This window comes from Thermobia domestica, chromosome 8, assembly GCF_964235325.1.
Source record: "Thermobia domestica chromosome 8, izTheDome1.hap1.1, whole genome shotgun sequence".
NCBI classification, from domain to species: Eukaryota; Metazoa; Arthropoda; class Insecta; order Zygentoma; family Lepismatidae; genus Thermobia; species Thermobia domestica.
The window spans coordinates 198,403,217-198,419,477 of NC_137461.1; the positions used below are offsets into that span (position 1 = coordinate 198,403,217).

The following is a 16,261-nucleotide window of genomic DNA, read 5'->3' on the forward strand; positions in this document are numbered from 1 at the left end:
TTGATAAAAATGCGATTGCTCAGAATGTCATGCAATATCCCCTAATGAAATTTGTGATTTGTAGGTGGTTACGATGTGATTCATTGACTATAGATATAACTATAGTTAATACTAGTTAGTAATATAATGGATTAACAATTTAATATTTAATGATGAGCATCTTTCAAATTAATCGTTTATTTTGCTACAGAAAGCTTAAAACAAATATTTGAAGTTCGATTTGTTCAATGTTGTACGTCACCAAGTAAAGATCGAAAATATGTATCGATAAGGAGACATCAAATTCAGAATCTTCACCATTATTTAACCGGGCCTTCTTTTATATCGCAGCATATTTGTCAATGCGCTATTATGTATGTAACACACTTTATATGGAGAACAGGAAGTGCTTGTTCATAGCTCGTCAAGCTGGTATTACTAAGCCAACGTGTTCCATTTTCGTATCAACCTAAAATAAACTTTGGTAAACTTATGCTTTGTTATTTGACATATTTCAGTACTATATATAACTCAATACAGATGAGCTCACAGCAATAGTCTGTGAAACAATTACGTAGTTTACTTTGTTCGTAAATAACATCATGACTAATACGGTGGAGGCACCATTTTTTTATGGTTTTGGAGGAAGACCAACTTTAGCCAGAACAGAATCTAATTCCATCCAATAAACGTCGAATATAATTGTACTGCCTCGAAGCATTCCTTCTAATCCTGCATAAGATATTTGGTCCGAAAACTCTTCATAAGACGTGTAGTCCCAGGTAACATCAGCAGTTTCAAGACTGAAATTAAAGATATTAACAAATAAATCAATATTGAACATAAAAAATATATAGTTAGTAATGTATTAGTTATCTAAAAGTTCCTTTGAATTTTCGGTGATATCATTTTCGGCTCTATATCATATTATTTTTTGTTTTATAACCTATAGAAGAAGTTAAAATTTTAGTAGGTGTTCCACTTATAGCAGCTGGCAGCGTCCATAGTACTGAATGGGGGATACCAGTTACAACAAATGGAACAAGATAATCCCATACAGCATTATACCTACATCCTACATCCTTTATGAGTTTAAATCGGAAACGAATATTTATAAAACCATAAAAGAAGTCACACAATGTTTTCTTTTTATTTCGAATACAAATATACAAAATCGTTTCTATAAGTTTGCTATGCATTGCCTAATTGAAAGTTTTGTTTATTATATAGCTGGAATAAATAATGAGTAAAAACATGTGGAGCCAACATAAAAGTACAGTAAAAATCACCACTGCTGAAAATATTTCTAAAGTATAAAGGAGTATAATGAAATATAAAGGATTTTATGGTTGATGTCGGACTTAGTCCTTAAATTTTTGTTGGTTTGTTTTCATCAAGAAGAATGAACAACTAGCAGAATTTATGAGTATATGTCGTTTTTCTTGGTAAAGTGACACCGCAAAACATATAGGTAATATATCAACATAATTTTCAAACTTAGTTCAAAGTTTGTGCTAGGTACAAATCCTCATTTTACTAATACCTATGGTAATTAGAAATCAAATAAAGTTAGGAGCCTTGATTAGCACTAAACAGAAGCCTAGAATATTCAAGATCTGGGCCGAATACTTCAAAATCAGTATAAGAACAGTTCTTTGAATGTAATTAGTTTCTGAGACAAGATTTTGCTTTTGTTATAATAAGGAATGAACACGTAACTAAATCAAGTTTATAAACCAGGCAAAACATCAAGTAAACATTTGTGGAAATATTTTCGAAACTTTGGAAAAATTATTTTTATTTTGTTCTATTTGCAATGGATTATCCAATTGAAATTTTAATTTACATTATAACTCACAGTGAGTAAAAAAGTAAATGATCAAGTAAAAAAAAACTTGATGTTCAGCATGATGGCTTGCTTCTTATCAAGTAATATTAGCATTACTCACAATTGTTCTTAAACAATTTAAATACCATCAATCAGCTGAATTATAATGCTAAAGTGAAATATAGTGAATTATACTGAAAAAAATCTGTTCATGCCATTATCGGAAGACAACAAAATTTCAAGAACTTGGTCATGTCATTAGTCGAGATAGCACGTGAAACACAAATAATGGATAAGTTATTATCAAAACCTTATTGTATTTACGCAGTCTCTAATTATTTAAAAGGTGCATGTTTAATCAAATTATGTTTATTAAATTGAAAGTGTGAAGTTTGTCATCAAGAGTGGCTTTTTTTTTTTTTTTTTTTACCTAAAACTTTGCAAGAAAGCCTTAATAAATCAGCATCTTGTTCGAGATGAGTGAGTGGAAAGTTTTGTGCAAAGGATACTACAACATATCTGGATAGCCAAGAACAAATTGCAACTATGTTTAATAAGTGCATTCCTTAAATTGACTGAGAGATATTTGAAGTAACACAAGTGATTTCAGTGTGTATTTGTGCAAATCAACTAACAGAAATATAATTAAAATAAACGCAAAAATAATAATGAAAACAGGTGCCTGTTTTCGCATGGGAAGAATACAGTTTAATTAATATAAAATGAAAAGCGAATATTGTAGAAACTTCATCGTTTTGCCCTTTAGAAGCAAACTTCTGAAAAACAGAAACACAATCCTTTACTTTAAATGACTGAATTTCAAACTTCCAGCAGATACTCACGGTGGGCATTTTTGAACAAAAGATAGTAAATTTTAATATCATATATATAGCGACGTTTTTGAAAAGCTGAAACACGTATAATGGAAGTTGCTGAATTTTGACCTAGTCCTGGGTATGACTTCTTAATATTAAAAAAAAATAAAATAACTACTCATAAAACAAAAGTAGCCTACGTTGCCTGCAGGAAAGGAAAGCTTTGAGAAGAGTAAGTTGTCATCTGTATGCAGTATAGCTGAGAATAGCAAATGTGTGAGTTCGTTGTTGTGTTTTGTTGTGTTACAGAAAGTGAAGTTGCATCAGTAGCAGAAAAGGATCATAATTTGAAATAATATTGAAGTCAAGTAATTTAAATACAACAAAGTGTATGTTTGGAGATTAAAGTGTATCATTGAGTTTTTAAAGACGTCTTTCAGTCTAAATCAGGTGTTTAGTATATATACCTTTGTATGTTTCGTGCATTGACCCGGTTCATTAGTGGCGATCGTTTTACGATGATTTTTGAACACTATATGAATATCATGAAATAAACTATAGTGTTAGATTACAAGAGTAAAGTTTTTTTTTTTTTTTTTTTTTTTGTGCGAAGAAACTCGTTGAGATGTATAAAATTGAACTGTTCTGAAACCCCTCACAAATAAAATGAGAAACATGTGGAAGCTGTGTAAGGATATGGAAGGATATGGGGAAGGATATGAACTGTCTCTTCTAACTGCCAAAAATAAAAATCTTATGCTATTGACGTTATTGTTTACAATCTGTGCATATCGACGGCAACTAAACTTAACTTAGGAAAGAAAATCAAAAGAAAATTTTAAAATACCCCTTTTTCTGTGAAATGTAGAAATAAATGGCCTTGGATTTAAAAGGTCATTTAGTTTAAAACGTAAGAAAATCCGTATATTTTTGCTCACGGATGCAGGTAACAGTTGTCACTTAATAGTGTGCTGAGGACCGTAACTTGTGGCGGCATCAAGCAACTGCCCCCCAGGGAAGCTCAACGCCGTTCGAGGGGGCCCATTTTAAGACAAAATTTTCTTGCTCCATATACGATACGAACGTGAGATAATATAATAAGCATCAAACAGGTTCAATACATTACATCAACAAAACGGCACACAAAACGTCAATACAACAAAAATGACTCATGGGACCATTTCAGTAAAAAAGTCTACTGTTAGGGGCCCTAGAAATAATTTTTATTGGTATGGCTTTGAGATTTGTCAATATTGTCCCCTTAATTTGTCATGTATGGAACGGGTCCAGGGATGTAACTAACGGACCCGTAGATCTTGCCGTGCGAGGGGCCCACAGGCTCTCCGGAGAGCCCATAAAGAGTAAGATAAAGATGGTAAAAGAGTGCCCAAGAATTCGAAAAACAGCTTAATACGCGTATTAATGCTTGCTTCCTCAGAAAAAAAATCTAAGTTACGGCGTTCAGTGTGCTGCTCGTGCGTAGATGAAAGGGATTAATGAAAGAAATGTTTCCAAAACGTTTGGAAACATCATCAAAAGATTAGTACGTTTTTCTACTATCAGTAATATATCTTTTGCTACACTGGTAAGCGATATTTTCTTAGTCATAAGTCTTTTCACTATGGAAATGGGAATTGCACCCGAGAAATGCTTTTGTTTCTTTGGTTTGAGTGTGTGATGGGGAGCATAGAAGAGGTATCGTCCCATCCCTTGTAGAAAAATTCGCCCACGAAAGGGTTAAAATGGTTTGCCTTGTGATAGAGTTGTAGGAATATATACTGGTGAAGCTCAGCTAATTTTAGGTTCGCACTTGAGATTTATACACCTGGTAAAGGACAGACATTCTGCAGTTATTGGCTCGCACTGCTTAATACACAGACAATCCTTCACCCGAAACCTTTAAGAGAAAATTTGAAGCAGACAATTGCAGTGGCTATTGAAGTTGCATGAACTTGGCATTTTTTGCTAATGACATGTTTACATTTCCCTTTCACATTTTCAGATGTTTTTTAAATATTAAATAATCTTAACCTCAAACTTCCAATGTAGTAATGATTAACATATTAACTTCTTACAACGCGATAAGACCTTTCATGAAAGAGATGCTATTGTAGAAATGCCAGTTGAACGCTTCCACACTCAATGTTTCATAATTTTCTTCATTAAATTCCACTTAGCCGTGTGGAGAGATAATATCAACGCACACTTGAATTTACTCTATGTTGAATTGAAGTGACATTTTCCTTATTTGTGTGAAGAAGACTGGGAGTGCAAATTAGCAAGAACACTTTTTGTCGTTGATTCAAATTTTCTTCCACATAAAATTCAAGAGAAAGCAATTGCATTGAGTCTGATTCAGGTGCCAAACAGCAGTTTCAGTTAAATGCATTAAAGGAATTTTGGGTTTGTTTCCAGACTGTTTACCCAATGGTACAAAAAAAGACTTAAAATATTCTCATTCAGTTCTAGCCGTCTTACTGACGTTGACCACTGCAAAACTAAAGTATTGCATCCATTTGAAAGTGGAAAATGATCTCAGGTGTGCTTTCTTAAACTTATGCATATCATCGAATATCAAGAAACTTCTCAAGGAAGAACAACGCTATGCACTGCACAGAACGTTTCATTTTTCTTACTTGATATGTTTCTTAAGTTCGTATTGTGCACTAAAATACCATTTTATACTCATTTCTGAAAGGGTGTAAAGAATTTTAATTTAAATATTTAATTTAAGTCTCAATAATAGAAATCTTGAATAGGAATAAGAAAGACAAAATACCATAAATGTAGCATCTGTGAAGTTAGCTAGAATGTAAATGTGAAGTTTCAAATTGTAAGTAGGTAATACAAATCGTGCTTTTTTCTTATTGCTTCTTTTTCCCGCCCCCCATGGGAGCATACTCTAGAGTTAGGAACATTAACCTAGATAATGCATAGGTAAAGCTTTCCTAATTATTGCTACGTACTCATTTATTTTCCCGTATTTCATTTGCATTCAAAAAAACTAGATTGTACACAACAGTCACAGGAATGGGATTGGGTAGTGTCCATAAACAACCCGTTAATTATTTTCAAATGGCATAACCATGGTTTTCTGTACCCTGTGCATACCGATAGAGGACACACATGTGTTTGCATCCGTCAGTCCTGGATATGGAACAAACCTGTGCATAATCTGTTACAGAGATTCTTGTGTATGATACCTGACTTTGTTAAATTTCACCTCTCCTTATTTCCTAGACTAAAACACAGTTTTCTCGTTGGTATGGAATAAGATGTTAAAACAAGAGGCCATATTCATTGCAGACATGAAGTAAAGTCTTGTTGAACAGCTGATATTGTTATAAACTAACAAACTAACACCATGAAACCCGAAGGTTCAATGCTGCATTTACAAAAGTTTTACATTTACTACTGTAGTTAGCCCAGCTTCTACTTTGTATTACTGTTCCCTGGATATCCATCTTAATATTGTTCTCACATCAGTGTCTAGATCTTCATAACTATCCTTTTCCCATTGGCTTTCGTTCCTACACTGTCCATTATGACTAAATGGCCTTGGCGCCTGAGCTTCCAAGACTTAGTGACCCTAGCAATTTTGAGGATTTTGTATAAAGTTTTTCAGTCTCTAGTTATTAAATTTCTGCTTACCCATTCTTGTTCATTAATCTAGCATTTGATAGCAAAAACTAACTAAATCTATGGACTATGGAACCAGGAAGTTTTTCGCTGCGTTTACAAAAGCTCTCCATTCACCTATGTCCTTAGCCAACTGGATCCAGTTCTTACTTTGTATTCCTGTTTCTGAGATCCATCTTAATATTATCCTTCCATCTGCTCCTAAGTCTATATAGGGTTATTTTCCGATTGGATTTGCAGTGAAAACTTCGAAAGCATTCCCACTTTCTTCCATTCTGATTATATATGGCCTGCCTACCTGAACTTAATGACCTGAACAATGTTTGGTAAACCGTATAAATTATGCAGTTCCTCGTTATGAAGTTTCTGCCATACTCTATTCCCGTTCTTTTTGAGTCTGAAAATTCGTCTCAGTGATTATTGTTTTATATATTTTAAGCTTCAAATTTCTCGACTAAATTCGCGACGGCAAAATATTATGTACTGAATAATAACCCGAATTCCCTGCTTTCTAACTACATTTAATTTCTTCGTGTAAAACAGTTTTGTCTATTTACATTGATCCTAGATATTTGAAAATATCTAATTTGTTGAAAGTTATATTTCGTATTTTGACACATCCATAACTTGTAGTATTACGATTCCAGGAAACTTCGATGTATTTAGTTTTGTCTGCATTTAATTCCAAACCCATGACTCTGCAAGCGTTTAATGAGGTACCTACTTTTCCGTCTTTGTTCTCCTGTCATCCCCTATTATATTTACATCAGTATACGCCATAATTGACAATAGTTTTGTATGAAAATCGTTGTACGAAGGAAATGTTATTTGAATGTATTCTTGCATACGCAGGGAAAAGAAACCTTGATAGTTTGCTCCATACCAGCACTTTTTTAGGATTATGATTTAGATTCCTCGGCTGTTGGCAACTATGGCCTCTTAGTCCGTCACGTATGAAGAAGGACGTTCCTCGGCAAGCACACTATCCGTGGAAAGAGAAGGATGAAAGCATTGGGGAAGGAAGGAAACGGTGTTGGACCTGAGATACTACACCGGCATTTGTCTGGTGCGAATAAGGGAAACCTCATTCAGAATGTCTGGCCTGAAATACCTTTATACAGTATCTCGACAAAGTGCCTCATCGGGAAGCGAACCCAGACCGCTCGCACTGAAGGCGAGAGCGTTAGCGACTATGCTACGCAGGGCCACCACCACTTTTTTGTGTTGGTGGAGTCAACATTGTGGGCGCGCTAAATTACTGATAAATTTTAGAAAACGTTATGCCTTGTGACTGAATCAAGGCAAAATTATCTTGATTTCACCACGTTTTTCGAAATAAATTCCAAATTATATTTACAGATAAGTAAACTACTTTTTTGCTTTTAGTGTGTAAAAGCGATATTACAAGTGACTATAAACGATTTTTCGTCAGCGTAATTTTTACGTTGAAATAGAAATAAGGGGAGAGCGCAAAATTTTGTGTTAAATTTTATTAAATGTCAGTGAATTACATATAAGCTGACCATAGGTAAAAATGTATCGCAGTAGTTCTTCCAATCTAAAGGAAGTTTACCGTAAAGTGCAAATATAAACTACTATTAAAAATGTTGTACTGATGATATAAATTAATATACTGTACATTATAATTTAACATTTTAGTGAACGGCCACATGTGTTGGATGTCGAGACTTTGAAAGCAGCCGTTGAGGAAGAGAGTGATCTAACCTGTGATGAACCTGCATAAGGTTTCATGTTTCCGCTGAAGTAGTCGAATGCACCTACATGGGATAGAGAAGTCACACAAGTAAGCAAGTGGATACCCCACATATTGTCGGCAGCTAACAAGGAACAACGAGTGACAGCCTGCTTGTCCTTGCTCATTTCGCATCTAAACACACCCATCTTTAATTGCTTGCTCACTGCTGGCGACACGTGAGTTCTCCATGACACTCCCAAGCGTACTTGACATTGGTTGATGCCACATGACTATGTTCTTCACATCACAAGACCACCTCTACACCCACGAAAGGTTATGCTCTCTGTATGGTGGAATTGTCGGCAAGTGGTGTATTACCAGCTCGTTTCATCTGGTCAGACCATCACTCCTGACTTTTACTCTCAGCAGTTTTGTGAATCACAAGGTTGTTCTGTTCTTACGCGACTATGCCAAGCCACATATGGCAAAGGGGATTCGGGGGATCCTTCAGCAACTTGGCTATGAGAACTGTGTTATGAACCATATTCAACGGACTTTGCACCAACAGATTACTACTTATTTTTTCCCTGGACAACCACCTTGGTGCAAGACCCTTCACAAATGAGGGAGACCTGCGTAACGCACTCACTGACTTCTTTGCATTCATATCCGCCAAGTTTTATTACCAAGGTATTATGCAGCTGCAGGGACGTTCGCAAATGTGTTAGGTGCAGATGAAGATTACTTAGAAATTTAAAGGCACGTACTGTCCACTGTTTTGTTCTTTGTTTGTCATTGCTCTAGAACGTCAAGAACGTGTTTAGTCACCTTGTACTTCAGATGGCATTATAACATAGATTTTCTATTTTGTAATATCATAATGATATTTTGTAATTTTGAAGTTACCTAAGCTACAATAAACAACGTTCAGGTAAATAAATGAGTGCTGCAGACAAAGTGTAACACTAGCAAGGAAATGGTCCCAACCTCACACGCCCGAATTGGACGAAATTTCGTATAGATGTTAATTCGAGGTCGGTGAATAACGTGGGAATAGTAATTGGATTCGCTTTTCCATAAGACAACTATGTATCCGAGTCCGATTTGGATGAAATTTCTTATAGATACTAATTTGAGATTGGTGAATAACGTGAGAATAGTCATACGATTCGCTTTTGAATACTTTGGTGATGCAAAAGCAAAATAACATAGAAGCATTCTGTAATTCACCGGCATAGAACGACGAAAGCCCACACGTGGATACTAAAATAAATATGCGGAATGTCTGGCGATAATGAGGAACGTAGTGGCGTCACAGGAAAATCTCCCATTGAGTAAAGGGGGTTCCACATGGAAATGAAAGAAGAAACACTATTCGATGTTGAGATCCTGGAAAGAAGTACGAGTCTTTGAGGACACATGCCAAAACTGCGAATGTGCAAATTTTGCAATTTTCACCTAAGTGCAGTTTCAGTTTATTTAGGGCACACAGATTCCAATGCCAAAGTCTCATTTGTGAAATATGAGTATATTAGAAGTTACCGTCAATTCCTGAAATATGTACCTAAGTCTATATACTGATTTTTCGGGTAAGTTGAATATTAAAATGCTTATAACTGAAAGTCACATTTAGTATATTCGTGGTTTTGGCATTGGATCGACGACATGTCTTTGAAATCGCACCGTTTACGAATTGCAGTAGCACGTTTAAGGTCAACAAGGTCAACATTAGAACTTAACCGGGTTCTAGCGACTGTGAAGTAAATAGTAATAGACCAAGTTTGGAAAAAGAAACAGCCCAACTCTTTTTTGGCCGCGCATCACGCCTTGCTTGTTAATGTCGCTTGCTGTGCATGTGAGACTGTCATTGTGCATACACGATTCAAATATAATAAGTATCTCTGTTACCCAAGAACAGCAGATTCATTTGACAGGCTAATCCAAGTACATTCGAAATCACCGTTGGAGATACGCACGCCGATCACGTGATGCACTAATGAAACCTTAATCTCCGCCGACAGTCATAAGTCATAACGAATGATATACTGATGATAAACATCCCTGGTTACAATTTCTTGCTGGACTCGGATTATATAGTTGACTTATGTTGCATTCTGTTTTGCATCACCAGGTAAACCTCGTAAAGTACGCAAAAGCGAATCGAATGACTGTTCCCACGTTATTCACCTACCTCAAATTAGTATCTATAAAAAGTTTCGTCCAAATCGGACTCGGGTTACATAGTTGTCTTATGTTGCATTCTGTTTTTCATCACCCTGTATATCGCGTAAAGTACGAAAAAGCGAATCCAATGTCTATCTCCACGTTATTCAGCGACCTCAAGTTAGTATCTATACGAAATTTCGTCCAATTCGTACGTGTGAAGTTTTGACCATTTCTTGTAAGTGTAGGTAAACTAACAACTGTGTATGAAAAGAAGGATCTCTCAGGAGAAGAAAATTTATTTTTCAGTTACTTAAATTAATTACCTTTATGGCTTATAAAACCCATAGATACAACATTCATGTTCACTCAAGTTCATCACTGGCTTCTGTGCTTAGCCAATTCGGTAGAGTTTCTAATTTGAATTCTTACTGCTGTGAAATATGTCTTAATGTTGATCTGTTATTTGCCTCTAGGTCCTCCTAACGGTCTTTCCCCAATAGATTTTTATGTTAAAATTTTGAAAGTGTTCTCTAATTTGAATAATACATGCTTAACAATCTGGTTTGGTTCTAACGGAGCGTTTCTGTAGTCACGAAAGCTTACTGCGCATTTTACAGTCTTGGCCAGGTTCTTATGCAATATCTTCTCGTGTGCGGGGAAATGTTATCAAATGTTAATTTTCAAAATTCAGATACCTATATGAAGAAGAACTACGTATGAAAGAAATTGCTTACTGTTCTGTACCCAGAAAAACTGCACTCTTTAAATGGTACATATTATAAGCATTGTGGGCATAGTGAAGCTTTCAAACTTTACTTATATATTGGTGATGAATCTATGGAATATGAAGTGTGAAAAATATCATTAAACACGGCTTTCATATTGAGGTTTAGTTATTTATTTGAAATTCTTAACAAATATTTTAAAATGTAATATTCGATAAATTCAACATTACTTACTCGAACACAGTAAATACAACAAGAAAAGATGTCCAAGTTGAAAGATTATAACTGAATGTGATGCCCATTTGTGCTTGTTGCGTACTGACTGTCTCTTCGAGCTTTCCTTTAGAGGCGGGACCATTATCAATTTTAATATCAAAGTCATAATTTATCTGCAATGAAAATCAATGAGAAACCTTATATATATATATATATATCATGAAATAATACTAGATGGTAAGTTGTTAACATAGAGTAGTAAGCTACGTATACGATAAATAAAAACAAATTAATTATACTGACGAATAAAAGGTTACTGCGGTTGATGTATAGTTTATAATTAATCATTTTATTATCACGAGTAAAAATATGTCTTCTTCATCATACATTTGAAGGTTGGTTTGAGCACAGAATGGCACACTTGAAATTATATACAAAGATGAGTCCAGATCTAAAATAATGAATACACATTTTGTGAAGCAATAATCACAAATCATTAATTAAGTTTAGAAGAAAACTGTAACTTCAACAGTTAAGATACTACAGCATTTAACAAATTGCTATAAGATAGTATCAACAGTAAGAACATTCAGAGGTTGTTCCACCGAGGATGATATATTGTAAAACTTAGTAATATCTTACTGTTCTCACCAGTGCTCATATATTAGTCGTTTGTACTAGAAAGTTAAAGATGTAAAAGAAAATTTATCGAAACCACACACTCTTGTTGGGTCAGAAAAGAGGTTATATCTAGTATCCAACACATAAACATACTTCAGCAGCTATCTCTGTGTTACTAACTTAACTGCAATAAAACCAAAGTTAAAAGCAATTATTAAGTTCCTTTGCGTGGTTTTGTTAGAGTGCCAGGACATGTGTTCCTTAGTTATGTATAACAGATGGGAAACATAATCAAGTAAAGATGCAGCAGTTTGATTCTTAGCTAATATAACAAACATTGTATGGATTTACACTTGTATTTGTGGGTTAAACCTTGGACTAAGTTTACTTGGACTAAGAGAATAGTGTTTGTGATACATAGACAAAGGTAAAGGTCGGATGAAACGACCTGTTCAGTGAAGTCTGATAAAAATTAATTATTATTTGATCAGTGCAGGTGTTGTAGTACATAGTTAACTCCAGAAGTATTTGTTGAGGTAATATTCCGAACGGTTATTCAGTTTAATAAAAATATAACACACTACCGTTATACAATTTTCAAAGAAACATATATCTTCTGAGTCTCTTTTTATCGATATCCCAATATTGAAAGAAATATGAGCTGACTTTTAACACCTTGTTGCACAAGTGTGAAACAGTAGACGTTAAGTCTGGAATATTAACCTTATTTTATTGATGCATAATATTATCCATGAGTAAAACTAACTCACACATTGAATAGTACTTTAAATGAATTCGTTCATGCAAAAAGTATTTCAGTGAACCATATGCCGAAATTGAGTTAACAACGGATTTTTGTTCTTATGTTTCTACGTATAAAAGGTTCCAGTTTCGTTCGTCTAACATTTTATAAACAAATGTAAACTTTGATTATTCTATGCAGAATGGACTTGTATCAGTGATTAAAGCCCTTTCTGCATATTTGTTTTACTGTTATATTGTTGAGAATTATACTTGTCTTATATGTTAGTAGCAATAGCACTCAATTAATGTAATTACTTACCTACATGGAAAATCCGCCCAGACGCAAATTACAGGGTATGAAAAGAGGACATGACCGGGAAAATCTGGAACTATGGTAGTCCTAACATATTTTAATATTCTTAGATTCCTAACCTAACTGTATCTCAACTAACTTATCTAACTTAAAATTAACTGCAGTTGTCTTGATATAAAAGAGAACTTTTGGTAAAGTTATGCAAGTCAAATCATTGACATTATAGTGACACTCACTCAAAATGTGCAAGGATGAACAATAAAAACAACATTGCTATTACCTGCAGCTTATGCCACCGTAAAGTTTCCATCAAGAGTGCCAAAATCAATGACGTCAGGAAACATCTGCCCTATGTTCCCGATGAGCACAAACGCTTCTATGAATTGATCATGAATTGGCCTACAGTTGAGCAGATCGAGCCAGAAATCCAAACAAATTGATAGTGTATTTTTTTATTTGAGAAGAACAAATCTTAACACAATATGCAATATACTGTGTTAAGTAAATTAATGCAGTCAATAAACATATCTTTGTTTCCATTTGAAGTTACGTTTCTTATATCTACTATAGATTTTTAACTGAGCAAGAAACGTCTTAACACAGTTTTGTGTTAACAAGGAGTATAAAGTCATTAAAAGATAAAATTACATTCATACAGGGCTTCATCAATAATTTACGTCCAAGAAGGGATTCAGTTCACAACGAGAAACATTTTGTTACCATGGGGATAAGAAAAAACTGTTTTTCCTATACAGCTTTCGATTAATGTACTTTTTATCTACATGAAAAAAATGGTTCATCTTGATTTTATAGTTCCTAAACTACAATGTTTTTTTTAATTTTTCTTAAAGGTACGTTTGTGTGACTGAAGCCCTTTTTGCATTACCTGGTTCAAATAATGTGATATAAATAATGTGGCATTACAAAATAGGAACATACTGTATATGCATTCATTTCTTTATTATTGTATTTTATATCAACTAACTCAGTGGAAAGCTCTTTCATATTTTCCTTAATAGTACCTATAATTGTCAAATTATACTCATTCAGTAGCTTCTCGTCGTGGGGAACACCAATAAGTCAATTATTCATATAAATATTCTGTTTGATTCTCAGATAGACTTATTGGTCACAGATTGCTGCCAGCATCAAGTAGCTGCCAGAATCAATTCCTTGATGTATTTTCCTGTACGAGAGCATGGAGTAGTAGTGAACATACTGCCATTCTCTAGACATCGTGGCATGATGTCAATCACAACAATATTCTGTTCGACAAGTAATTGTCCTTTAATACGGCAGAGTAATTTAGAAGCATTAGAAAAGCTTCAATTCACTCCTGCATATATATAATAGCACTTAGATATGTGTGTAACATTCTTTTTTGATGCTTTCCTCAATTTTTTCTAATCCAAATAAAGCATTTTTCTTCGAGCTCATTCACCCCAGGGATAGTCATGAGAAAGCGTATGATTTCCTGTGTTATCAAAAATGCCGTTTATCCTCTGGAAGACATCCTTTTCTTTGTTTTGCCATTTTTGCGAGTCTCCGTCTGTTCGTTGATAAGAAATCTCTCGTACAGTCTCAAAATAAATATTTTTGTCCTGCAAAAAAGAGGGGAAATATTCACAACAAAGTTTAGGTACTTGAATTCCATCAACAGGCATGCTGCTTTTACATCAGGTATCCAACTGAACTGATCTTTGAAATACAGGAAGTGTTTGCTGAAAGTAATATTGGGTTCGATGTTAAACTTATTGTTTTGTCAAATAGAGAAGGAAAACAGTTCTCGAATATATTCTGAGGAAAACAGGGAAACAAACAAAATAATACTCACGCAATACTTTACAAATATATTACTTGTTATAATTAACTCTATGGTTACTCATTTTTATTAACGCCTTTAAGCATGTCTTAAAGTCTGTTGCAACCCCGAAAAATCTGAAACGGTGAGACAGATATGAAAACCGAAAAACATGTAATTTATCATTTCAAAAGTATAACGTATCAAAGTAAAATAAATTGTCTCAGGTTCCTCCGCAGGGTCCCAGACGGGGTCCAACTCAAAATTTTTAAATGGAAAGGAGGGTCAAATTTCATATCGTATGAAAGTTCGTGTTAAATAAAAGAAGATAAATCAATTCGCGACTCTCTACGATAAGCATGTGCAAAACAGTGGTGGGTCAAAATATCAACATAATCTTCATTGCATTGGCCACTCGTATGAATCTGAAACGGTGGAATAGGTGTAGAAACAAAAACACGGATATGTCATAATTTCAAAAGTATAATGATTCCAAGGAACAAAAATGTTCCAGGGTCCCCCGCAGGGTCCCAGACAGGGTCAAACTCAAAATTTTGAAATAGGAAGGGGTACAAATTGAGTATCGTATGAAAGCTTATGTTAAGTGAAAGAAGAGAAAACAAGTCTCGATTCTTGATGAAAAAGCCTGTTACCACTCCTATTAATCTGAAACGGTGAGACAGGGGTAAAGACAAAACAAAACAAAAACTAGAATGTATCAAAGGAAAACTGAAATACCCTAGTTTCAACTGCAGGATCCCAAACGGGGTCCAACTCAAAAGTTTCAAGTGACAAGGGGGGTAAATAGCACATCATGTGAAAGCTCGTGTTAAATGATACATAATTGGACATTGGACAAATCTCGACTGTCGATAAGCATTGCAAAATGGCACGAGTCATTTCCTTTGATGCATTCTAGTTTTTGTCTTGTTTTGTTTTGCTTTTGTACCTGCCTCACCGCTTCAGATTAATGGGAGTGTCAATAGGCTTTCTTATCAAGAGTCGAGACTTGTTTTCTCTTTTTTCACTTAACATAAGCTTTCAAACGATACTCAATTTGAACCCCTTTCTCTTTCAAAATTTTTAGTTTGACCCCGTTTGGGACCTTGCGAGGGAACCTGGAACATTTTTTTACTGTAAGTGATAATAAAAAAAACATTCCAGAGCCGAACCCAATCTATTTTGAAAATTTCATCGAGATCGGTAGAGTGTTTCCCGAGATAAGGGTCATAAACATAATCACTTTCAATTTTATAATATAGATTAAGACAATCATTGCAGGAAACACTTACCCTTTTTAAGAAATAAAGAATCAATCCATCTCTAAGTATTCAAATTATGCGTTAAGTCATGGATTAAGAACAACGAAAGATTAAAAATCTTCTAAATAACGGTTGAAGTTCCGCATATGGATGCCAAAATAGACAGAATTAAAATAACAAATTTGTAGCATGAATGAACAAATTTGCGAAAATGAGACAGGACAAGAAATATCAGACTTAGCATAAAAGACAGAGAAACCTAGAAAGATTAAGCGAGGAAGTTATTGAATACATTTCGAAACCAAGACCATTGCAGTCACATTTGAAAAGAAAAATAGAATAATCAACGACGTCACACGTGGATGTGTCAACAAATACACACTAGACATTATGTTCTGGAATTGCGGTAATTGTATCAAAAATCAATAAAATAACGGAAATGTGAAGCGAATTAAT

General features: G+C 34.5%; 1 protein-coding gene across 1 annotated transcript in view; it reads right to left on the minus strand.

The window, feature by feature from the left end:
• Window positions 1-237: 237 nt before the first annotated feature.
• The window catches only part of LOC145692422 (uncharacterized), a 76,273-nt gene continuing 60,249 nt past the window's right edge, over window positions 238-16,261 (minus strand). Inside the window, exons 4-5 of the mRNA XM_081767729.1 lie at window positions 11,083-11,237; window positions 238-782 (exon numbers count right to left, since the gene is read on the minus strand). Of these exons, the coding sequence (XP_081623855.1) occupies window positions 611-782; window positions 11,083-11,237 (327 nt within the window). The 3' untranslated portion in view covers window positions 238-610. The remainder of the gene's footprint in view (window positions 783-11,082; window positions 11,238-16,261) is intronic.